The sequence below is a fragment of the Nerophis lumbriciformis genome, linkage group LG02 (genome assembly GCF_033978685.3).
Source record: "Nerophis lumbriciformis linkage group LG02, RoL_Nlum_v2.1, whole genome shotgun sequence".
In the NCBI taxonomy this organism is placed as follows: domain Eukaryota; kingdom Metazoa; phylum Chordata; class Actinopteri; order Syngnathiformes; family Syngnathidae; genus Nerophis; species Nerophis lumbriciformis.
In genome coordinates, this window is record NC_084549.2 from 73798542 (window position 1) to 73824951 (window position 26410).

Here is a 26410-nt window from a genome sequence, read left to right on the forward strand (position 1 = left end):
ATAATAATTAACTTAGAATTTCACGGCTGCAACACGTGCCAAAGTAGTTGGGAAAGGGCATGTTCACCACTGTGTTACATGGCCTTTCCTTTTAAACAACACTCAGTAAAGGTTTGGGAACTGAGGAGACACATTTTTGAAGCTTCTCAGGTGGAATTCTTTCCCATTCTTGCTTGATGTACAGCTTAAGTTGTTCAACAGTCCGGGGGTCTCCGTTGTGCTATTTTAGGCTTCATAATGCGCCACACATTTTCAATGGGAGGCCAGTATAGTACCCGCACTCTTTTACTATGAAGCCACGTTGATGTAACACGTGGCTTGGCATTGTCTTGCTGAAATAAGCAGGGGCGTCCATGGTAACGTTGCTTGGATGGCAACATATGTTGCTCCAAAAGCTGTATGTACCTTTCAGCATTAATGGTGCCTTCACAGATGTGTAAGTTACCCATGTCTTGGCCACTAATACACCCCCATACCATCACACATGTTGCCTTTTACACTTTGCGCCTATAACAATCCGGATGGTTCTTTTCCTCTTTGGTCCAGTTTCCAAAAACAATTTGAAATGTGGACTCGTCAGACCACAGAACACTTTTCCACTTTGTATCAGTCCATCTTAGATGAGCTCAGGCCCAGCGAAGCCGACGGCGTTTCTGGGTGTTGTTGATAAACGGTTTTCGCCTTGCATAGGAGAGTTTTAACTTGCACTTACAGATGTAGCGACCAACTGTAGTTACTGACAGTGGGTTTTTGAAGTGTTCCTCAGCCCATGTGGTGATATCCTTTACACACTGATGTCACTTGTTGATGCAGTACAGCCTGAGGGATGGAAGGTCACGGGCTTAGCTGCTTACGTGCAGTGATTTCTCCACATTCTCTGAACCCTTTGATGATATTACGGAGCGTAGATGGTGAAATCCCTAAATTCCTTGCAATAGCTGCTTGAGAAAGGTTTTTCTTAAACTGTTCAACAATTTGCTCACGCATTTGTTGACAAAGCGGTGACCCTCGCCCCATCCTTGTTTGTGAATGACTGAGCATTTCATGGAATCTACTTTTATACCCAATCATGGCACCCACCTGTTCCCAATTAGCCCTGCACACCTGTGGGATGTTCCAAATAAGTCTTTGATGAGCATTCCTCAACTTTATCAGTATTTATTGCCACCTTTCCCAACTTCTTTGTCACGTGTTGCTGGCATCAAATTCTAAAGTTAATGATTATTTGCAAAAAAAAAAAAAAGTTCATCAGTTTGAACATCAAATATGTTGTCTTTGTAGCATATTCAACTGAATATGGCTTGAAAAGGATTTGCAAATCATTGTATTCCGTTTATATTTACATCTAACACAATTTCCCAACTCATGGAAACGGGCTTTGTTTATATATATATATATATATATATATATATATATACAGTGGGGCAAAAAAGTATTTAGTCAGCCACCGATTGTGCAAGTTCTCCCACTTAAAATGATGACAGAGGTCTGTAATTTTCATCATAGGTACACTTCAACTGTGAGGGACAGAATGTGAAAAAAAAATCCAGGAATTCACATTGTAGGAATTTTACAGAATTTATTTGTAAATTATGGTGGAAAATAAGTATTTGGTCACTTCAAACAAGGAAGATCTCTGGCTCTCACAGACCTGTAACTTCTTCTTTAAGAAGCTCTTCTGTCCTCCACTTGTTACCTGTATTAATGGCACCTGTTTGAACTGGTTATCTGTATAAAAGACACCTGTCCACAGCCTCAAACAGTCAGACTCCAAACTCCACTATGGCCAAGACCAAAGAGCTGTCGAAGGACACCAGGAAAAGAATTGTAGACCTGCACCAGACTGTGAAGAGTGAATCTACAATAGGCAAGCAGCTTGGTGTGAAAAAAATCAACTGTGGGAGCAATTATCAGAAAATGGAAGACATACAAGACCACTGATAATCTCCCTCGATCTGGGGCTCCACGCAAGATCTCATCCCGTGGGGTCAAAATGATCATGAGAACGGTGAGCAAAAATCCCAGAACCACACGGGGGGGACCTGGTGAATGACCTGCAGAGAGCTGGGACCAAAGTAACAAAGGTTACCATCAGTAACACACTACGCCGACAGGGAATCAAATCCTGCAGTGCCAGACGTGTCCCCCTGCTTAAACCAGTGCATGTCCAGGCCCGTCTGAAGTTTGCCAGAGAGCACATGGATGATACAGCAGAGGATTGGGAGAATGTCATGTGGTCAGATGAAACCAAAATAGAACTTTTTGGTATAAACTCAACTCATCGTGTTTGGAGGAAGAAGAATACTGAGTTGCATCCCAAGAACACCATACCTACTGTGAAGCATGGGGGTGGAAACATCATGCTTTGGTGCTGTTTTTCTGCTGAGGGGACAGGCCGACTGATCCGTGTTAAGGAAAGAATGAACGGGGCCATGTATCGTGAGATTTTGAGCCAAAACCTCTTTCCATCAGTGAGAGCTTTGAAGATGAAACGTGGCTGGGTCTTCCAGCATGACAATGATCCCAAACACACCGCCCGGGCAACGAAGGAGTGGCTCAATAAGAAGCATTTGAAAGTCCTGGAGTGGCCTAGCCAGTCTCCAGACCTCAACTACCGTATTTTCCGCACTATAAGGCGCACCGGATTATTAGCCGCACCTTCAATGAATTACATATTTCATAACTTTGTCCACCAATAAGCCGCCCCGGATTATAAGCCGCGCCTACGCTGCGCTAAAGTGAATGTCAAAAAAACAGTCAGATAGTTCAGTCAAACTTTAATAATATATTGAAAACCAGCGTTCTAACAACTCTGTCCCAAAATGTACGCAAATGTGCAATCACAAACATAGTAAAATTCAAAATGGTGTAGAGCAATAGCAACATAATGTTGCTCGAACGTTAATGTCACAACACACAAAATAAACATAGCGCTCACCTTCTGAAGTTATTCTTCATTCGTAAATCCTTCGAATTCTTCGTCTTCGGTGTCCGAATTGAAAAGTTGCGCAAGCGTGGGATCCAAAAATGGCCGGCTCCGTCTCGTCGAAGTCATCGGATTCAGTGTCGCTGTTGTTGTGCAGCAGTTCTGTGAATCCTGCCTTCCGGAAAGCTCGGACCACAGTTGTGACCGAAATATCTGCCCAGGCATTTACGATCCACTGGCAAATGTTGGCGTATGTCGTCCGGCGCTGTCTGCCCGTCTTAGTGAAGGTGTGTTCGCCTTCGGAGCTGTGTGAAAAAAGCCACCCGGCCTCTTCGCGTGAACTTCCCTTAACCACTCGCTCATCTTTTCTTCATCCATCCATCCCTTCGAGTTAGCTTTTATGATGACGCCGGCTGGAAAGGTCTCTTTTGGCAAGGTCTTCCTTTTGAATATCATCATGGGTGGAAGTTAGCATGGCAAGCTAGAACCACAGTGAAGGATGACTTCTCATTCCCTGTGGTGCGAATATTCACCGTACGTGCTCCCGTTCCACAGTGCGGTTACAGGAATATCAGTTGCTGTGAAATACGGTAGTAATCCGTGTGCGGATGGAGAGATTGCGTCTTTTTATGAACCGGATCCTTGTCCTTTGTAGGAGCCATTTTGTGGTCTTTACAGATGTAAACAGGAAATGAAACGTACGGTGATATCCGCGCGTTTTTTCTTCTTCTTCCGGGGGCGGGTGGTTGCTTAAAGCGCTTCCTGTTCTATGGGGGCGGGTGCTTTCCTTGGCGGTTGCTTGCGTAGAAGAAGAAGCGCTTCCTGTTCTACCGGGAAAAAAGATGGCGGCTGTTTACCGAAGTTGCGAGATCGAAACTTTATGAAAATGAATCGTAATAAAGCGCACCGGGTTATAAGGCGCACTGTCAGCTTTTGAGAAAAATTGTGGTTTTTAGGTGCGCCTTATAGTGCGGAAAATACGGTACATAGAAAATCTGTGGAGGGAGTTGAAAGTCCGTGTTGCTCTGCAACAGCCCCAAAACATCACTGCTCTCGAGAAGATCTGCATGGAGGAACGGGCCAAAATACCAGCTACTGTGTGTGCAAACCTGGTAAAGACCTATAGTAATCGTTTGACCTCTGTTATTGCCAACAAAGGTTATATTACAAAGTATTGAGTTGAATTTTTGTTCTTGACCAAAATCTTATTTTCCACCATAATTTACAAATAAATTCTTTAAAAATCCTACAATGTGAATTCCTGGATTGTTTTTCACATTCTGTCTCTCACAGTTGAAGTGTACCTATGATGAAAATGACAGACCTCTGTCATCATTTTAAGTGGGAGGACTTGCACAATTGGTGGCTGACTCAATTTTGCTAGCGGTTAGGGGACCACCCTCGTGTGGTCACACATACAGTAGGTACTTAGTGGAGGCTGCATTGTTGAGGTGGATGTCATTACTGCTGAGAGGCTGTCTAATCGGCCCTCACTGACACCACCACCACGACCTAAAAGTGACCTGAGCAGTATCACATTGCTGAGTGTTTTATTGGAATGTGTTGCTACTGTGGGTCAGCTCTGTAATATTGTAAACAGTTCCAGTCACTGGGAGCCACGTCCCCTTCCTAGTCCTTTCTGGGGGAAGAGGCCTTATTTATAGCCCTGTTGCGACACCACAGGCTCGGGGGAAAGCGAGGCGGACCAGAAGAGTCCCGTTAAACCCAGCCCAGGAGGTGGGCACTCATTGTGCTCCAGAGTCCCTGCTGGTCCTCCCGTCGCTCGGTCCTGCCTTCAAACCCTCCTCTCCCTAAGACGCCCTGACTCTGCCACACAACAGGAAGGAGAGGACTTGGCCGAATCAGAACCGGATGACAGGTCTTGTGGATGAGAGGGAGACCCCACAGTTTCCCCTTCGCTTCTTTTTTCTTGGGGAGTTTCCAGAACAAGCAGCCTGACGACGTGGACTCGGCCAGCAAGGGTGGATGTTTTTGCTGCCTTTTCTCAACCACGGACCCTCCCCTACTTGGAATATATCCCCTTTGTTTGGCTGCCTCAATGACGTGGATTGTGCAAGTGAGAAGAGCTGCACGCTGACACTTTGGGAAACATATTTGAAGCAGCAGGATTATTTAGAGTGTCCTCCCCGAGATGGGTAGGTTGTGAGTTCAAACCTTCGACCGAGTCATAGCAAAGACTATAAAAAGGGGAGGCATAACCTCCCTGCTTGGCACTCAGCATCACAGGTTGGAATTGGGGGTTAAATCACCAAAAAACATTTCTGGGCGCAGCCACTAATGCTGCTCACTGCTCCCCTCACCTCCCAGGGGGTGATCAAGGCTGATGGGTCAAATGCGGAGAATAATTTCGCCACACCTAGTGTGTGTGTGACAATCATTGCTACTTTAACTTTATTGTTGCTACCATTTTTCTGTTGTTTTAGATTTACAAACCCCGTTTCCATATGAGTTGGGAAATTGTGTTAGATGTAAATATAAACAGAATACAAACATTTGTGAATCATTTTCAACCCATATTCAGTTGAATATGCTACAAAGACAACATATTGCAGCCACGCTTCCGTCAGCCTACCCCAGGGCAGCTGTGGCTATGAAAGTAGCTTACCACCACCAGATGTGAATGTTTTATGGGTTCTACATGTAAAGCGACTTTGGGTACTTAGAAAAGCGCTATATAAATCGCAGTTATTATTATTATTATTATTATATTTGATGTTCAAACTGATGAACATAATCATTAACTTTAGAATTTGATGGCAGCAACACGTGACAAAGAAGTTGGGAAAGGTGGCAAAAAAGACTGATAAAGTTGAGGAATGCTCATCAAACACTTATTTGGAACATCCCACAGGTGTGCAGGCTATTTGGGAACAGGTGGGTGCCATGATTGGGTATAAAAGCAGATTCCATGAAATGCTCAGTCATTCACGAACAAGGATGGGGGCGAGGGTCACCGCTTTGTCAACAAATGCGTGAGCAAATTGTTGAACGGTTTAAGAAAAACCTTTCTCAAGCAGCTATTGCAAGGAATTTAGGGATTTCACCATCTACGCTCCGTAATATCATCAAAGGGTTCAGAGAATGTGGAGAAATCACTGCACGTAAGCAGCTAAGCCCGTGACCTTCCATCCCTCAGGCTGTACTGCATCAACAAGTCACATCAGTGTGTAAAGGATATCACCACATGGGCTCAGGAACACTTCAGAAACCCACTGTCGGTAACTACAGTTGGTCGCTACATCTGTAAGTGCACGTTAAAACTCTCCTATGCAAGGCGAAAACCGTTTTATCAACAACACCCAGAAACGCCGTCGGCTTCGCTGGGCCTGAAGCTCGTCTAAGATGGACTGATACAAAGTGGAAAAGTGTTCTGTGGTCTGACGAGTCCACATTTCATTTTTGGAAACTGTGGACGTCGTGTCCTCCGGACCAAAGAGGAAAAGAACCATCCGGATTGTTCTAGGGTGAAAGTGTAAAAGGCAGCATGTGTGATGGTATGGGGGTGTATTAGTGGCCAAGACGTGGGTAACTTACACATCTGTGAAGGCACCATTAATGCTGAAAGGTACATACAGGTTTTGGAGCAACATATACAACGTTACCATGGACGCCCCTGCTTATTTCAGCAAGACAATGCCAAGCCTCGTGTTACATCAACGTGGCTTCATAGTAAAAGAGTGCGGGTACTAGACTGGCCTGCCTGTAGTCCAGACCTGTCTCCCATTGAAAATGTGAAGCCTAAAATAGCACAAGGGAGACCCCCGGACTGTTGAACAACTTAAGCTGTACATCAAGCAAGAATGGGAAAGAATTCCACCTGAGAAGCTTCAAAAATGTGTCTCCTCAGTTCCCAAACCTTTACTGAGTGTTGTTAAAAGGAAAGGCCATGTAACACAGTGGTGAACATGCCCTTTCCCAACTACTTTGTCACGTGTTGCAGCCATGAAATTCTAAGTTAATTATTATTATTTATTTGAACATCAAATATGTTGTCTTTGTAGCATATTCAACTGAATATGGCTTGAAAAGGATTTGCAAATCATTGTATTCTGTTAATATTTACATCTAACACAATTTCCCAACTCATATGGCAACGGGGTTTGTAGATTTAGATTTATTGGCCCCCCCCCCGGTGACTGCGTGGGTTCCCTGCGGGTACTCCGGCTTCCGATTAGGTGGCGACTTGTCCAGGGTGTACCCCGCCTTCTGCCCTATATGTAGCTGAGATAGGCTCCAGCACCCCCCACAACCCCGAGAGGGACAAGCGGTAGGAAATGGATGGATGGTCCCCGTTGGGGAAATTAATTTTCACTGCAATGAACACATGTGGAGTTACAATATGTACTTAACAAAAAAAAAAAAGGTGAAATAACCGAAAAAGTGTTTTATATTCTAGTTTCTTCAAAATAGCCACCATTTGGCTCTGATTACTGCTGTGCACACTCTTGGCATTCTCTCCATGAGCTTCAAGAGGTGAAAAGTTTTTTCACTTCACAGGTGTCATAGTTTGGATGCCTTCAGTGACAACCTACAATGTAAATAGTCATGACAATAAAGGAAAAAGCATTGAAATGAGAAGGTGTGTCCAAACTTTTAACCTGTACTGTATATTAAAACTTTTAGCCACGGGCTAATGTGCAACGCTCATCCCTGGTTAAGCTTTTGAAGAAAGGTGGAGACAAGTGAAAAACACATCCAAAAAGATTAAGACAAGTACAAAATAAAAATACATAAAAAATAATTGCATAGTACACCCAGTTTTAGTGCTCACTAGGGCTGCAGCTAACGATTATTTTTCTATCGATTAATCTATAGATTATTTTTTCGATTAATCGGTTAATCTATAGATTATTTTTTTCGATTAATCTATAGATTATTTTTCCTTTTACCGATTTTTTTTTAAATTTAAAATGAAGAGGAAAAAATAAATGTAGGCCAGTTTTTTCAAAAGGCATGGCTTTTATTTACAAAAAAAAAAGTATGGCCACTAGTCAGTCAACATTGACAACAACATGACAAAATGTTCTGTAACAATGTAAACATTTAAAACTTTTAACATTTAACAAAATTAAAAGTAGCTTATTTGCTTTTTAATGTGCAAATATAAAAGTAAACATCCAGTGCAAATCTTAATATTCTGGAATAGTATAAGCATTTCAAAAGTAAAAGTATTGCTTATTTTGCTTTAAAATGTGCAAAAATAAAGATAAACATCCAATACAAAAAAGTGCAAAACGGAAATATTCTGTAACAGTGTAAACATTTAAACAAAAGTAAAAGTATTGCTTATTTGCTAAAATGTGCAAAAATAAAGCTAAACATCCAATACAAAAAAGTGTACAGTGTAAACATTTCAACAAAAGTAAAAGTATTGCTTATTTGCTAAAATGTGCAAAAATAAAGCTAAACATCCAATACAAAAAAGTGTACAGTGTAAACATTTCAACAAAAGTAAAAGTATTGCTTATTTTGCTTAATAACACAACAATGATAGTATGATTAAAGTGAAAGTTAATTGTTGGTTTGTACATAGTATATGTAACTGTTAATGTTGTAAAAGGTATTTGCACAACTAATTAACGTTAGCGTTTGTGACACGTCTTGTGCCGTGGGGTTCTTTCAGGACCGACAGACTGAACGCCAGACGGCTTTGCCAGGTTTACAATCTTTTCATTTTACACAAAGTCTTTTCTCTTCCAACTGCGCGGATCGCGCACCTGGGCACGATTGCGGCGTCGCTCCCGGCGCGCCCCGCCTCGCCGCTCGCTCGCCGCCGCCGCCTCTCCACAGCGTTAAAGAGGAGCGCGTCTTTGTAAACACTGAACAGGCACGCCAAACGCGCCTCTCAGAGCGAAACGGTGCTTTAGTTTATGAATTTACAACGCAGATACAAATGACACATTCATGTTTTTGTGTAATAATGACAACGTATACGCACGCGGACGATTGACTTGTTGATGGTGATGGCAAGAACGCTGTCGGGGGTTTTCTTTTCAAATGTTCGTTCATAGCCGTTGTGCTGCTATGATAGGCCATTTCCGCTCGACACAGTGTGCCTACAACAACATTATTAGGCCGTTTATTGAAATACTCCCACACTTTTGACGACTTTTGGCGTGCTTTTTCCCCCTCGCTCGCATCGTCTGCTTTGCGCTCCGCCATGACAGTAAAGTAGTGTGACGTAAATATGCGACGCGCCGACGCACAAAAACGGCGTCGACGTATTTACATAACCGATGACGTCGACTACGTCGACGCGTCGTTTCAGCCTTAGTGCTCACACTTCTGATTTTCCTTAAGCCACTTTTTCTGTTTTTGTGGAGAAAAGTTTCATGTCCGACTGTGACTTTAACTCCAGTGGCAAAGACCTTCACTGAGAACGTAGAGTGGCCCTGCACCTTTTCACTCTACAGCTATAGTCCACACACCTTCACTACGCTTATCTTTGTATTTCTTTACACATCACTGTCAGGTTCAAACACAGAACTATCTATTAAACAAGACAAGAAGCAAGGAATCAAACAGAGACAGGATTCAATTTAGCTCATGTGGAACTGCACCCTCGTACTTGGTCACCCCACGCTCTGAGGAAAAAGTTCCACGCCTCCCCTTTTTATTTGGGCATTCCCTGATTACATAGCTGAAGCTGCTTCTAAGGGGAGGGGTCACATTATGCAGAGCAGCCCAGCACTGGGTCATAAACAGTTAAAACAAAATGTGCTTGGAGCGGTGTCGGGTTCACCCCCTCTCTGCTCATCCGCCTTATCTTCTTGGAGATTTCTACGGCGAGGCGCATTCGATCGTACACAGTGGAGATCTACAAGCTGTCCGCCTTTGCTTGATAAGAACTAGGACAGCTTTGTGAGCACAAGTGGATAGTAACCAGGGCCACCTGGACTGCAAGCAAACAAGTTGTGTGATGACTTATATATAATTATTCTGACAATCACATCAGGGGGCTAATCCATTAAGACAATTAAAAATAGCTTTTAAAAATGAGAAATATTATATTTTGGGGTAATAAGGCAGTGATGATGCTTCATTGGTTTTTGGTGGAATATCTTTAGTGTTAGTTTATCTAATGCTTCATGGTTCAGAGTTTCCATTTCTGTGTTTGTACATCTTTGGCAAGGATTTGATGCTGTGGAGAGACGGAAGGGATTGAACTTTGTGAAAGGTGCACATTTTATTCATTGGCAGACAAGTGTCATGAGATGTTTGTGTGTCAAATCCAAAGAAAAGCAAATTCCTGCCTACCTTTTTTTTTTTTTTTTTTTTTGCATGGCGCGTCTCGTCTTTCTTAGACAAACTATTTCCAGGCATTGTACAGGCGCAGTGTTTGGCATACCGCTTTCCTTCACTCTGGCTCGCACTCATGTTTCCACGTTTTTTTTTTGCTACAGATGCTGACAGGATGTCCAACGGGGAAAGCGCGGCTCGGCGGCAGGCACAGCGGCGAAGGCATCAACGCTGGAGCGGACCGGCCGGATTCGACGCAGGGTTGGTCGTCTATTTCGTACCCTAGAAAGCAAATAATATATATATATATATACATATATATATATATATTAGAGATGCGCGGTTTGCAGACACAACCGCGGAGTCCGCGGATTATCCGCGGATCGGGCGGATGAAATTAAAAAAAATAAGATTTTATCCGCGCGCGGGTCGGGTCGGGCGGATTAATTAGATATTTATTTATTTATTTATTTATTTATTTTTTTGCGGGTGGCAGTTAAACCAATTGGTAAATATATATACATAGTTAAATGTCGTTACCCACATACGAAAAACGAGCAGGCACCTGCAGCATATGCCACAACAGAAGAAAAAAAAAGAAAAGAGATGGACACTTTTACGGAGCGGAGAAGGGACGCCTCGCCGGGGTCCGGGACCGAGGCCCCTTCCCCCGAGAGGGCCCCACCGGGAGCCGTAGCTGAGGCGATCCGCGAGAAGGGCCCGACACACGTCCAGGGTCACCACCGCGCCCACCGCACCGACACCCCGCCTCGTCCGCTTTCGCCACGGCCGGCGTCACGCGCAGCAGGTAAGCAGCTTACCTGCCCGCCACCCCCGTGGCCGGGGGCTCGTAACAGGGGTCACTCCGCGCGCAGTGCGCTCACGAAAGGGGTGGGGCTCACCCTGGTTGATATAGACAGCAGGACGGTGGCCATGGAAGTCGGAACCCGCTAAGGAGTGTGTAACAACCCACCTGCCGAATCAACTAGCCCTGAAAATGGATGGCGCTGGAGCGTCGGGCCCATACCCGGCCGTCGCCGGCAGCGAGATGCGCTTGGAGGTGCGCTCAGCGCGGCTCCCATATGATTGCGCACTGGTGTGCGTCTGGATCGTGACAGCGTGGCACGCGCAAGTCTGTGCTGCATTGGATCAGTCTCCTTTCTTTAACAGGCAAAAGCTTTATAACCTCACCATACCTGCCAACTTTTAAATCAGAAAAACCTAGTAGCCAGGGTCCAAGGGCCGCAGGCCCCGGTAGGTCCAGGACAAAGTCCTGGTGGGGGGTTCAGGGCTTCGCCCCCCGACGCAAAATGATTATTAGCATTCAGACAGGTTAAAATGTTGCTAAAACCATCACTTTTCTATCAGTCACAGTGACTTTTCAAAACAAAAATATTACAGCAAAAATCATATGGGTTGATTGACATGTTTATTCTGTAAGCTAACTTCAATAGTTTGAAATTATTTTGACAGTTAATGCCAGTTACCCTGTCAACCTTTCACAAGACTTCCATTTGTTAATTGAAAGTATAAATAGTATAAACACTTTTAACAGTATGTCGTGCTGTGAAATACAGCCGACAGGATTGCGCACCAAACACGAAGCAAGGCCATGGTGCAGGAGAACAAAGGACTTCTTTCATTTAAGGTTTGTGATAAACCATCAAACTCATTCGTTAAAAGGACTCTATAGTAATATAAAGCGAATTTTTCTGGACATTATCATGCAAGAAAAGTTTATTTTTGGGACCGCGATCACCGCGTAATGATTTTTAAAGGTTGCATGACAAACATTTAACTGTCCCATGTGATCAGCCAGTGCGATTGGAAGTCCATGCTCAATTATTGCCTCCGTAAATAAAACTTCGGCATTTATCACATCCAAAGAATCTGTTTGGGCGACGAAAAACGTTGAAAGTTTTCCACTTGTATCGCTAGCAACGGCATTAGACTTGTGTTTTTTTGTCCCAACGTGGTCTTTTACATCGCTAATTCCTCCGTGTCCGATCGAAAAATATTGTCTGCACAAGGTGCAATTCGCGTAGTTTTCACCCTTTTTTTTTTTTTTTTATAATTAATATTAGATATATAACAACGGGCGGATGGCGGGCGGGTGCAGTTCTGATCAAATGTTACATCGGGTGGATGGCGGATGGTTGACGACTTTCTGACGCGGTTGCGGATGAAATAAATTGCCTATCCGCGCATCTCTAATATATATATATATACATACAAACCCCGTTTCCATATGAGTTGGGAAATTGTGTTAGATGTAAATATAAACGGAATACAATGATTTGCAAATCCTTTTCAAGCCATATTCAGTTGAATATGCTACAAAGACAACATATTTGATGTTCAAACTCATAAACTTTATTTTTTTTGTTGCAAAAAATAGTTAACTTAGAATGTCATGGCTGCAACACGTGCCAAAGTAGTTGGGAAAGGGCATGTTCACCACTGTGTTACATGGCCTTTCCTTTTAACAACACTCAGTAAAGGTTTGGGACCTGAGGAGACACATTTTTGAAGTGGAATTCTTTCCCATTCTTGCTTGATGTACAGCTTAAGTTGTTCAACAGTCCGGGGGTCTCCCTTGTGCTATTTTAGGCTTCACATTTTCAATGGGAGACAGGTCTGGACTACAGGCAGGCCAGTCTAGTACCCGCACTCTTTTACTATGAAGCCACGTTGATGTAACACGTGGCTTGGTATTTTCTTGCTGAAATAAGCAGGGGCGTCCATGGTAACGTTGCATATGTTGCTCCAAAAGCTGTATGTACCTTTCAGCATTAATGGTGCCTTCACAGATGTGTAAGTTACTCATGTTTTGGCCACTAATACACCCCCATACCATCACACATGCTGCCTTTTACACTTTGCGCCTATAACAATCCGGATGGTTCTTTTCCTCTTTGGTCCGGAGGACACGACGTCTAAAAACTATTTGAAATGTGGACTCGTCAGACCACAGAACACTTTTCCACTTTGTATCAGTCCATCTTAGATGAGCTCAGGCCCAGCGAAGCCGACGGCGTTTCTGGGTGTTGTTGATAAACGGTTTTTCGCCTTGCATAGGAGAGTTTTAACTTGCACTTACAGATGTAGCGACCAACTGTAGTTACTGACAGTGGGTTTCTGAAGTGTTCCTGAGCCCATGTGGTGATATCCTTTACACACTGATGTGGCTTGTTGATGCAGTACAGCCTGAGGGATGGAAGGTCACGGGCTTAGCTGCTTACGTGCAGTGATTTCTCCACATTCTCTGAACCCTTTGATGATATTACGGAGCGTAGATGGTGAAATCCCTAAATTCCTTGAAATAGCTGCTTGAGAAAGGTTTTTCTTAAACTGTTCAACAATTTGCTCACACAGTTGTTGACAAAGCGGTGACCCTCGCCCCATCCTTGTTTGTGAATGACTGAGCATTTCATGGAATCTACTTTTATACCCAATCATGGCACCCACCTGTTCCCAATTAGCCCTGCACACCTGTGGGATGTTACAAATAAGTCTTTGATGAGCATTCTTTAACTTTATCAGTCTTTTTTGCCACCTTTCCCAACTTCTTTGTCACGTGTTGCTGGGATCAAATTCTAAAGTTAATGATTATTTGCACAAAAAAAAAAAATGTTTATGAGTTTGAACATCAAATATGTTGTCTTTGTAGCATATTCAACTGAATATGGCTTGAAAATGATTTGCAAATCATTGTATTCCGTTTATATTTACATCTAACACAATTTCCCAACTCATATGGAAACGGGGTTTGTGTATATATATACATATATATATATATATATATATATACATATATATATATATATATATATATATATATATATATATATATATATATATATATATATATATATATATGGAAGCATTCACATACCATGGTTTATATAGGGCACAGAGTGGGTGGGTACAGGCTGGCGTAGGGGCGTGGTGATTGGCTCATGTGTTACCTAGGAGGTGTTTCCGTCTGTGGCGGCATGCTGATACAATTTCGCTGCGCTTGTTGAGGGATGACAGGTCTGGACGGTAAATAATAAACAGTTTCTCTTTCAAGCATAGGTTGCATCTTTTATTACCACTATTGTAAGGTGTGCTGGATGCAAGAATTTGCCATGTTATTGAATATTCAACATTATTGTCTTTGAGGTCCCAAATGTGTTTGCTGAGTTCTGTGGTATTCCGCAGGTTTTGGTTCCTGAAAGAAGCCTTGTGATTGTTCCATCTGGTTTTGAATTCTCCCTCGGTTAATCCTACATATGTGTCGGATGTGTTAATGTCCTTGCGTGTTACCTTAGATTGGTAGACAACTGATGTTTGTAAGCACCCCCCGTTGAGAGGGCAATCAGGTTTCTTTCGACAGTTACAGCCTTTGTTGGTTTTGGAGTCGCTCTGTCTGGGGGCCGACGGCTCATTTGCAATTGTTTTGTTGTGGTTTGAGATGATTTGTCGTATATTGTTCATGCAGCTGTAGCTCAATTTAATGTTGTTCTTGTTGAATACTTTTCTTAGGGTGTTGCCTTTGGGAAAGTGTTTGTCAATCAGATTGAGGAATTTGTGGCCAATGTTAGTTGAGACGTTTTTGCTGTATGGGGGGGTTGTACCAGATGATGTCGTTTCGTTTTCTGTTCTTTTTTGGTTGGTTTCCTGGCGTGGGTTCATAGGTGAGGGTGAAATTGTATCCGCTTTCATCAAGTGCTTTTTGGTACGGGGGGGTTGCTCGGTCAAATTCAGCTTTGCTAGATGACAGCATCGATAGCCTTTTATTAATTCCGGTAGGTATTCTTTTCGTGGTGGTGGGTGGGTGGTTGCTGTCATGGTGCACGTATTGGAGTGTTGTGTTGGGTTTCGTGAATGGTTGGTAGCTGTTATTTCTCAGGTTGAAAGTGATGTCGAGGAAGTTGACGGTTTGCTTGTATATATATATATATATGTGTGTATATATATATATATATATATATATATATATGTGTATATTTACATTTTTTTGGATGAGCTGCTGGACAAAATGACCCCTGGGCTAAACATTTAAAACCCCCGGGCCTCCATGATCAGACTTAGACAAACTTGAATGATCCACAAGGAAAGTTGTTCCACACAGTAGCTCAGTTACAAAGGATGGAAAGGATAAGGATGGACAGGATAATGCACACGAGGGCACAAAAAGAGGGTGAAAACAAAAGGTATTAATTAGACTAAAACTGTACCATAGTAGCAATATAAAATATAACATATATGTAATATTTTTTATACAGTATATAATATATATATATAACAAATCCCAATGTACAATATTACAGTACATGTAACAGCTGCAGCATAAAATAGAGAGTAGACTAAGCAGAAAATAAACATTATAAAGAAAGAGAGGTAATAGGTACCGTATTTTCCGCACCATAAGGCGCCCTGGGTTATAAGCCGCGCCTTCAATGAACGGCATATTTCAAAACTTTGTCCACCTATAAGCCGCCCCGTGTTATAAGCCGCATCTAACTGCGCTAAAGGAATGTCAAAAAAACAGTCAGATAGGTCAGTCAAACTTTAATAATATATTAAAAACCAGCGTGATGTGGGCGCGCATGGAGTCGTATATCAACATGGACGGAGCTGCGTGAAAAAAGCCACCCGGCCTCTTCGCGTAAACTTAAACTTCCCTTAACCACTCGCTCATCTTTTCTTCATCCATCCATCCCTTCGAGTTAGCTTTTATGATGACGCCGGCTGGAAAGGTCTCTTTTGGCAAGGTCTTCCTTTTGAATATCACCATGGGTGGAAGTTTCTGGCCATTAGCATGGCAAGCTAGAACCACAGTGAAGGATGACTTCTCATTCCCTGTGGTGCGAATATTCACCGTACGTGCTCCCGTTGTATCCACAGTGCGGTTCACAGGAATATCAAAAGTCAGTGGAACCTCGTCCATGTTGATAATGTTCTCTGGCCGGATCTTTTTTTCAGCTATCTTGTTTTTACAATATGCACGGAAAGTAGCCAGCTTTTCTTGAAAGTCTTTAGGCAGTTGCTGTGAAATAGTAGTCCGTGTGCGGATGGAGAGATTGCGTCTTTTCATGAACCGGAAACCTGTCGCTTAGTAGGAGCCATTTTGTGGTCTTTACAGATGTAAACACACAAAGGAAATGAAACGTAATATCCGCGCGCTTCTTCTTCTTCTATGGGGGCGGGTGGTTGCTTACAGTAGAAGAAGAAGCGCTTCCTGTTCTATGGGGGCGGGTGCTTACCTTGGCGGTTGCTTGCGTAGAAGAAGAAGCACTTCCTCTTCTACGGGGAAAAAAGATGGCGGCTGTTTACCGTAGTTGCGAGACCGAAACTTTATGAAAATGAATCTTAATATTAATCCATATATAAAGCGCACCGGGTTATAAGCCGCACTGTCAGCTTTTGAGTAAATTTGTGGTTTTTAGGTGCGGCTAATAGTGCGGAAAATACGGTAATAGACAGATATCATCTATTGCTGTATGGCCAGTGTTTTATACAGCTGGATGCAGTGTGGAGTGAAGGAGTTAAATTTGGCCTATACTTAACGTAACATCCACAAAAAGCCAAAGAAAAAGCAACCTCACAAGGCCTTCTCTGCACATTTGTGTGACTTTTGAGGCACACGTTTGCCACCTTTTGGTCCAAAATGTGCCTGACACCCTAACCCTTCAGTGTGCTGGCTGAGAGGAGAGCAGGCTTCACTTGACAGCACATTTGTATTCTTCCAGGACACAATCCCCGCAGGGCCTCAAATCTTCAAAGATGTCCCCGCAGGCCGGCCCCTCCGAGGCCAGGCGGCAGGGTTCGGCTGCCTCGCCGGATGAACTCTCGCTGGAACACTTGAGCCAGGACTGCAGCTCGGTCAAGAAGCAGCTGCTCAGGCTGAGGAACCTGCTGCAGGTACGACTCCCGCCTTCCCCTGCTCTCTACCTGCGCGCAGCCCTCGCTCGCCCGTCTGCACGTAGAGGCGGAACTGATCAATTGGCGAGCCCATCCGTGTCAGTTGGATCAAAGATGCTAAGTCTGCCTTGCAGCTCTCCTTCTCCTCTTCCTAAACTAACTTATCTTGTAGAGAATGAGTCCATCTTCCACTAAACTAAACGCTGTTTTTTTTGCAAAAGCAGTGAAGTTGTCACGTTGTGTAAATGGTCAATAAAAAGAGAATCCTTTTCAACTTATATTCAATTGAATAGACTGCAAAGACAAGATATTTCATGTTCACACTGACAAACTTTCTTATTTTTGGCAAATAATCATGAACTTAGAATTTAATGGCAGCAACACATGGCAAAAAAGGCATTTTTACCGGTGTGTTACATGGCCTTTCCTTTTAACAACACTCAGTAAAGGTTTGGGAACTGAGGAGACACATTTCTGACGTGGAATTCTTTCCCATTCTTGCTTGATGTACAGCTTAAGTTGTTCAACAGTCTCCCTTCTCATATTTTAGCCTTCACATTTTCAATGTCTGGACTACAGGCAGGCCAGTCTAGTACCCGCACTCTTTTACTATGAAGCCACGCTGTTGTAACACGTGGCTTGCTGAAATAAGCAGGGGCGTCCATGATAACAACATATGTTGCTCCAAAAGCTGTATGTACCTTTCAGCATTAATGGTGCCTTCACAGATGTGTAAGTTACCCATGTCTTGGCCACTAATACACCCCCGTACCATCACACATGCTGCCTTTTACACTTTCACCCTAGAACAGTCCCCATGCTTCTTTTCCTCTTTGGTCCGTAGGACACGACGTCCACAGTTTCCCAAAAACAATTTGAAATGTGGACTCATCAGACCACAGAACACTTTTCCACTTTGAATCAGTCCATCTTAGATGAGCTCGGGCCCAGCGAAGCGTTTCTGGGTGTTGTTGATAAATAAAAGTTAAAAAAGTTAAAGTAAAGTTAAAGTACCAATGATTGTCACACACACACTAGGTGTGGCGAAATTATTCTCTGCATTTAACCCATTACCCTTGATCACCCCCTGGGAGGTGAGGGGAGCAGTGGGCAGCAGTGGTGGCCGCGCCCGGGAATAATTTTTGGTGATTTAACCCCCAATTCCAACCCTTGATACTGAGTGCCAAGCAGGGAGGTAATGGGTCCCATTTTTATAGTCTTTGGTATGACTCGGCCGGGGTTTGAACCCACAACCTACCGATCTCAGGGCGGACACTCTAACCACTAGGCCACTGAGTAGGTCCATGTGGCTTTGGCTTTGCATAGTAGAGTTTTACCTTGCACTTACAGATGTAGCGACCAACTGTCGTTACTGACAGTGGTTTTCTGAAGTTCCTCACCTCATGTGGTGATATCCTTTACACACTGATGTCGCTTTTTGATGCAGTAGCGCCTGAGGGATCCAAGGTGTGTAATATCATGGCTTACGTGCAGTGATTTCTCCACATTCTCTGAACCTTTTGATGATATTACGGAGCGTAGATGGTGAAATCCCTAAATTCCTTGGTTGAGAAATGTTGTTCTTAAACAATTTGCTCAGGCGTTTGTCGACAAAGTGGTGACCCTCGCCCCCGTCCTTGTTTGTGAACGACTGAGCATTTCACGGAAGCTGCTTTTATACCCAATCATGGCACCCACCTGTTCCCAATTAGCCTGTTCACCTGTGGGATGTTCCAAATAAGTCTTTGATGAGCATTCCTCAACTTTCTCACTCTTTTTTGCCACTTGTGCCAGCTTTTTCGAAACACGTCGCAGGCATCAAATTCCAAATGAGCTACCGTATTTTCCGCACCATAAGGCGCCCTGGGTTATAAGCCGCGCCTTCAATGAACGGCATATTTCAAAACTTTGTCCACCTATAAGCCGCCCCGTGTTATAAGCCGCATCTAACTGCGCTAAAGGAATGTCAAAAAAACAGTCAGATAGGTCAGTCAAACTTTAATAATATATTAAAAACCAGCGTGATGTGGGCGCGCATGGAGTCGTATATCAACATGGACGAAGCTGCGTGAAAAAAGCCACCCGTCCTCTTCGCGTAAACTTAAACTTACCTTAACCACTCGCTCATCTTTTCTTCATCCATCCATCCCTTCGAGTTAGCTTTTATGATGACGCCGGCTGGAAAGGTCTCTTTTGGCAAGGTCTTCCTTTTGAATATCACCATGGGTGGAAGTTTCTGGCCATTAGCATGGCAAGCTAGAACCACAGTGAAGGATGACTTCTCATTCCCTGTGGTGCGAATATTCACCGTACGTGCTCCCGTTGTATCCACAGTGCGGTTCACAGGAATATCAGTTGCTGTGAAATAGTAGTCCGTGTGCGGATGGAGAGATTGCGTCTTTTCATGAACCGGATCCCTGTCGTTTAGTAGGAGCCATTTTGTGGTCTTTACAGATGTAAACACACAAAGGAAATGAAACGTACGGTAATATCCGCGCGCTTTTTCTTCTTCTACGCGGGCGGGTGGTTGCTTACAGTAGAAGAAGAAGCGCTTCCTGTTCTATGGGGGCGGGTGCTTACCTTGGCGGTTGCTTGCGTAGAAGAAGAAGCGCTTCCTGTCCTACCAGGAAAAAAGATGGCGGCTGTTTACCGTAGTTACGAGACCGAAACTTTATGAAAATGAATCTTAATATTTATCCATATATAAAGCGCACCGGGTTATAAGGCGCACTGTCAGCTTTTGAGAAAATTTGTGGTTTTTAGGTGCGCCTTATAGTGCGGAAAATACGGTACATCAAATCCTTTTCAACTTATATTCAATTGAATAGACTGCAAAGACAAGATATTTCATGTTCACACTGACAAACTTTCTTATTTTTTGCAAATAATCATGAACTTAGAATGTAATGGCAGCAAAACATTGCAAAAAAAGGCTTTCTTACCAGTGTGTTACATGGCCTTTCCTTTTAACAACACTCAGTAAAGGTTTGGGAACTGAGGAGACACATTTTTGACGTGGAATTCTTTCCCATTCTTGCTTGATGTACAGCTTAAGTTGTTCAACAGTCTCCCTTCTCATATTTTAGCCTTCACATTTTCAATGTCTGGACTACAGGCAGGCCAGTCTAGTACCCGCACTCTTTTACTATGAAGCCACGCTGTTGTAACACCTGGCTTGGCATCGTTTTGCTGAAATAAGCAGGGGCGTCCATGATAACAACATATGTTGCTCCAAAACCTGTATGTACCTTTCAGCATTAATGATGCCTTCACAGATGTGTAAGTTACCCATGTCTTGGCCACTAATACACCCCCATACCATCACACATGCTGACCTTTTACACTTTCACCCTAGAACAGTCCGGATGCTTCTTTTCCTCTTTGGTCCGTAGGACACGACGTCCACAGTTTCCAAAAACAATTTGAAATGTGGACTCGTCAGACCACAGAACACTTTTCCACTTTGAATCAGTCCATCTTAGATGAGCTCGGGCCCAGCGAAGCGTTTCTGGGTGTTGTTGATAAATGGCTTTGGTTTTGCATAGTAGATTAGATTAGATTAGATTAGATTTATTCGTTCCCTTGGGGAAATTCATTGTCACTGCCGTACATTTAAACACTAGACATTACACATCACACAAAAAAATAAAAATAACAAAAAGACATCATACATGACTAACACACATTTACAGGCTTGTCAGACAGGTCGGCCGGGCCTGCTGTTAAGGGCGGCTATAGCTGCAGGGATCAGGCTTTGGTAGAGTTTTACCTTGCACTTACAGATGTAGCAACCAACTGTCGTTACTGACAGTGGTTTTCTGAAGTTCCTGAGCCCATGTGGTGATATCCTTTACACATTGATGTCACTTTTTGATGCAGTAGCACCTGAGGGATCCAAGGTGTGTAATATCATGGCTTACGTGCAGTGATTTCTCCACATTCTCTGAACCTTTTGATGATATTACGGAGCGTAGATGGTGAAATCCCTAAATTCCTTGGTTGAGAAATGTTGTTCTTCAACAAATTTGCTCAGGCATTTGTCGACAAAGTGGTGACCCTCGCCCCCGTCCTTGTTTGTGAACGACTGAGCATTTCACGGAAGCTGCTTTTATACCCAATCATGGCACCCACCTGTTCCCAATTAGCCTGTTCACCTGTGGGATGTTCCAAATAAGAGCATTCCTCAACTTTCTCACTCTTTTTTGCCACTTGTGCCAGCTTTTTTTGCATCAAATTCCAAATGAGCTAATATTTGCAAAAAATAACAAAGTTTCTCAGTGTGAACATGAAATATCTTGTCTTTGCAGTCTATTCAATTGAATATAAGTTGAAAAGGATTTGTTGTATTCTCTTTTTATTGACCATTTTACACAACGTGACAACTTCACTGCTTTTGGGGTTTGTATTTAAATTGCGACATCAAAGCCACTTTCTCACCTGCACACTTCCACACACTGTTGTGGGACGTCTGAAGCGTATTTTAAAATTGCTGAAGAATACGTGGGATTTTTTTTTTTAGAGGATGCTCAGTTTGGCAGTAAAGCGCTCAAAGTGCGCCAACACGCTATCCTGCACGCAACTCCTGTTGGTGCACTGATACAAGGCAGCATGGATCCATTCTGTGTTGTTGATGCCAAATTCTCAAGCAGCCATCTGAATGACTCACAAGATCAGGCAATGTTTTTCCCTAATAGTCTAAATTGAGCCTCGAGTGGATAGTTTTTTTTTCCCCAGACCATTTTTGAGATGGCTGTGCCTGAAAACCTCGCTCTATCACGTATTTACACAGTCCTTCTGGGATTTTACAGCATTTTCTATTAGATTGTTGTGGCCTAAAACGCCTGATTTTCATGGCAGCATTTTTTAAAAGTTGCGGCACAAGTTGAAACGTTTTAAGGCTTATTTTTTTTTCCAATAACATTGCATTTGCTTGTGATTTTATGAATTTGTTATCAGTGTTTTAAGTGGTTTTTGTAACCCCAACCTAGGGTTGTACTTAAGGCTGCAGCTAACGATGATTTTTCTATCGATTAATCTATAGATTATTTTTTTCGATTAATCGGTTAATCTATAGATTATTTTTTCGATTAATCTATAGATTATTTTTCCTTTTACCGATTTTTTTTTTTATTTAAAATGAAGAGGAAAAAATAAATGTAGGCCAGTTTTTTCAAAAGGCATGGCTTTTATTTACAAAAAAAAAAGTATGGCCACTCAGTCAACATTGACAACAACATGACAAAATATTCTGTAAAAACTTTAACATTTAACAAAATTAAAAGTAGCTTATTTGCTTTTTAATGTGCAAATCTAAAAGTAAACATCCAGTGCAAATCTTAATATTCTGCAATAGTATAAGCATTTCTAAAGTAAAAGTATTGCTTATTTTGCTTTAAAATGTGCAAAAATAAAGATAAACATCCAATTCAAAAAAGTGCAAAACGGAAATATTCTGTAACAAGTGTAAACATTTCAACAAAAGTAAAAGTATTGCTTATTTGCTAAAATGTGCAAAAATAAAGATAAACATCCAATACAAAAAAGTGCAAAACTAAATATTCTGTAACAGTGTAAACATTTCAACAAAAGTAAAACTTTTGCTTATTTTGCTTAATAACACAACAATGATAGTATGATTAAAGTGAAAGTTAATTGTTGGTTTGTACATAGTATACGTAACTGTTAATGTTGTAAAAGGTATTTGCACAACTAATTAACGTTAGCGTTAAAGAGGAGCGCGTCTTTGTAAACACTGAACAGGCACGCCAAGCGCTCCTCTCAGAGCGAAACGGTGCTTTAGTTTATGAATTTACAACGCAGATACAAATGACACATTCATGTTTTTGTGTAATGATGACAACGTATACTCACGCGGACGATTGACTAGTTGATGGTGATGTCAAGAACGCTGCCGTTGTGCTGCTATGATAGGCCATTTCCGCTCGACACAGTGTGCATACAACAACATTATTAGCAGAGGTGGGTAGAGTAGCCAGAAATTGTACTCAAGTAAGAGTACTGTTACTTTAGAGATTTATTACTCAAGTAAAAGTAAGGAGTAGTCACCCAAATATTTACTTGAGTAAAAGTAAAAAGTATGTTGTGAAAAAACTACTCAAGTACTGAGTAACATACACACACATATCATATATATATATATATATATATATATATATATATATATATATATATATATATATATATATATATATATATATATATATATATATATATATATATATATATATATATATATATACATACATATACACACATTTATATATATATACATATATATATATATATATATATATATATATATATATATATATATATATATATATATATATATATATATATATATGTATGTGTGGGAAAAAAATCACAAGACTATTTCATCTCTACAGGCCTGTTTCATGAGGGGGGGTACCCTCAATCATCAGGAGATTTTAATGGGAGCATTCACATACCATGGTTTATATAGGGCACAGAGTGGGTGGGTACAGGCTGGCCTAGGGGCGTGGTGATTGGCTCATGTGTTACCTAGGAGGTGTTTCCGTCTATGGCGGCATGCTGTTACAATTTCGCTGCGCTTGTTGAGGGATGACAGGTCTGGACGGTAAATAATAAACAGTTTCTCTTTCAAGCATAGGTTGCATCTTTTATTACCACTATTGTAAGGTGTGCTGGATGCAAGAATTTGCCATGTTATTGAATATTCAACATTATTGTCTTTGAGGTCCCAAATGTGTTTGCTGAGTTCTGTGGTATTTCGCAGGTTTTTGTTCCTGAAAGAAGCCTTGTGATTGTTCCATCTGGTTTTGAATTCTCCCTCGGTTAATCCTACATATGTGTCGGATGTGTTAATGTACTTGCGTATTACCTTAGATTGGTAGACAACTGATGCTTGTAAGCACCCCCCGTTGAGAGGGCAATCAGGTTTCTTTCGACAGTTACAGTCTTTGTTGGTTTTGGAGTCGCTCTGTCCGGGGGCCGACGGCTCATTTGCAATTGTTTTGTTGTGGTTTGAGATGATTTGTCGTATATTGTTCATGCAGCTGTAGCTCAATTTAATGTTGTTCTTGTTGAATACTTTTCTTAGGGTGTTGTCTTTGGGAAAGTGTTTGTCAATCAGATTGAGGAATTTGTGTCCAATGTTAGTTGAGACGTTTTTGCTGTATGGGGGGTTGTACCAGATGATGTCGTTTCGTTTTCTGTTCTTTTTTGGTTGGTTTCCTGGCGTGGGTTCATAGGTGAGGGTGAAATTGTATCCGCTTTCATCAAGGGCTTTTTGGTACGGGTGGGTTGCTTGGTCAAATTCAGCTTTGCTAGATGACAGCATCGATAGCCTTTTATTGATTCCGGTAGGTATTCTTTTCGTGGTGGTGGGTGGGTGGTTGCTGTCATGGTGCACGTATTGGAGTGTTGTGTTGGGTTTCGTGAATGGTTGGTAGCTGTTATTTCTCAGGTTGAAAGTGACGTCAAGGAAGTTGACGGTTTGCTTGTTGGCTTCAATTGTGATCCGTAGGCCGTTCTCTTTGAAAATTTGGCATATGCGCTTCTTGGTATTCTCGCTGCTCCTTGGCGAGGCGCGACACACTGCCAGTCCGTCATCACGGTAAATATATATATATATATATATATATATATATATATATATATATATATATATATATATATACAGTATATAATTTATATTTATTTATTTTGCCGTTTTTGTTTACATGTTAAAGGTGTTTTAATGAATATACATGCATGTTTAACACATATATATTCCTTTCTTTCATGAAGACAAGAATATAAGTTGGTGTATTACCTGATTCTGATGACTTGCATTGATTGTAATCAGACAGTAGTGATGATAACGTCCACGTTTTCAAATGGAGGAGAAAAAAAGTTCCTCCTTTCTGTCTAATAACACATGAAAGTGGTTGGTTTTTGGCTTCTTATTTGTCCAGCTTCCATATTCGTTTTTATACACTTTACAAGAAATACATTGGCGGCAAACTCCGTAGCTTGCTAGCTTGTTTGCGCTGGCTTTCGGAGACTCTTGTTTTGAAAGCGCAGGCGCGATGAAGCGGCACTTTTATTGTGAAGACAGGAACTGTGCAGTCAGTCTTTAGGCTTTTGACGGGATGTACGGTTGAAATAAAAAAGGGTCTTTTTTCCTTCACACTTTTGATTGATTGATTGAAACTTTTATTAGTAGATTGCACAGTACAGTACATATTCCGTACAATTGACCACTAAATGGTAACACCCCAATAAGTTTTTCACACTTGTTGAAGTCAGGTCATGTGACCACCTGGCTCTGTTTGATTGGTCCAACGTCACCAGTGACTGCATCTGATTGGTGGAACGGAGTGAACGTCACCAGTGACTGTATTTGTTGAAACGCAGGCACTATGAAGGTCTGTCTGACAGACCAAAACAAACAAAGCGTGCATTAACAGATCGATAAAAATTAGTAGCGAGTAGCGAGCTGAATGTAGATAAAAGTAGCGGAGTAAAAGTAGCGTTTCTTCTCTATAAATATACTCAAGTAAAAGTAAAAGTATGTTGCATTAAAACTACTCTTAGAAGTACAATTTATCCCAAAAGTTACTCAAGTAGATGTAACGGAGTAAATGTAGCGCGTTACTACCCACCTCTGACCGGTACTAATATAGTATCACATTACTAATTAATCAAAAACGGTACTATACTCTGTTTGAAAAGTACCGATTCCCGATACGTTGTCACGTCGTGACATTGCTGGTTTTACCAGCAGAGGAGCATGTTCGGCAGCGCACACACACAGAGTACTTACAAGCAGACACAGTGTGTAGACAGAAAAGGGAGAACGGACGCATTTTGGTGTAAAAAGTCAAGATAAAGGTTTAGTTATAACACTGAAACATTCTCAGGAAGAGCTGCTTTAAGACACGGCTAGCTAGTTAGCAGCTAACATCCATCCGCAGTGTTTTAGCTACTTCTAAATCACTAATCCTCGCCTCCATGGCGACAAATAAAGTAAGTTTCTTACAAGTTTCATTATCACTAGAGGACGAGGAATAGCTAAACATGCTTCACTACACACCGTAGAAGGATACAATTGCTAACTGCTAACAGCAAGCTAGCACCCCTGAATGTACCGTATTTTCCGCACCATAAGGCGCCCTGGGTTATAAGCCGCGCCTTCAATGAACGGCATATTTCAAAACTTTGTCCACCTATAAGCCGCCCCGTGTTATAAGCCGCATATAACTGCGCTAAAGGAATGTCAAAAAAACAGTCAGATAGGTCAGTCAAACTTTAATAATATATTAAAAACCA

General features: G+C 42.0%; 1 protein-coding gene across 7 annotated transcripts in view; it reads left to right on the top strand.

The window, feature by feature from the left end:
• The window catches only part of ccser2a (coiled-coil serine-rich protein 2a), a 150217-nt gene that overhangs the window by 70275 nt on the left and 53532 nt on the right, over nucleotides 1-26410 (top strand). For all 7 annotated transcript variants that reach the window (XR_009816005.1, XM_061968487.1, XM_061968495.1 and 4 more), the window contains 2 exons: nucleotides 10351-10447; nucleotides 16924-17095. Coding sequence is in view for 6 of the 7 variants with exons in the window: in XM_061968487.1 (XP_061824471.1) it covers nucleotides 10351-10447; nucleotides 16924-17095 (269 nt within the window). In the remaining variant the exon portion in view is untranslated. The remainder of the gene's footprint in view (nucleotides 1-10350; nucleotides 10448-16923; nucleotides 17096-26410) is intronic.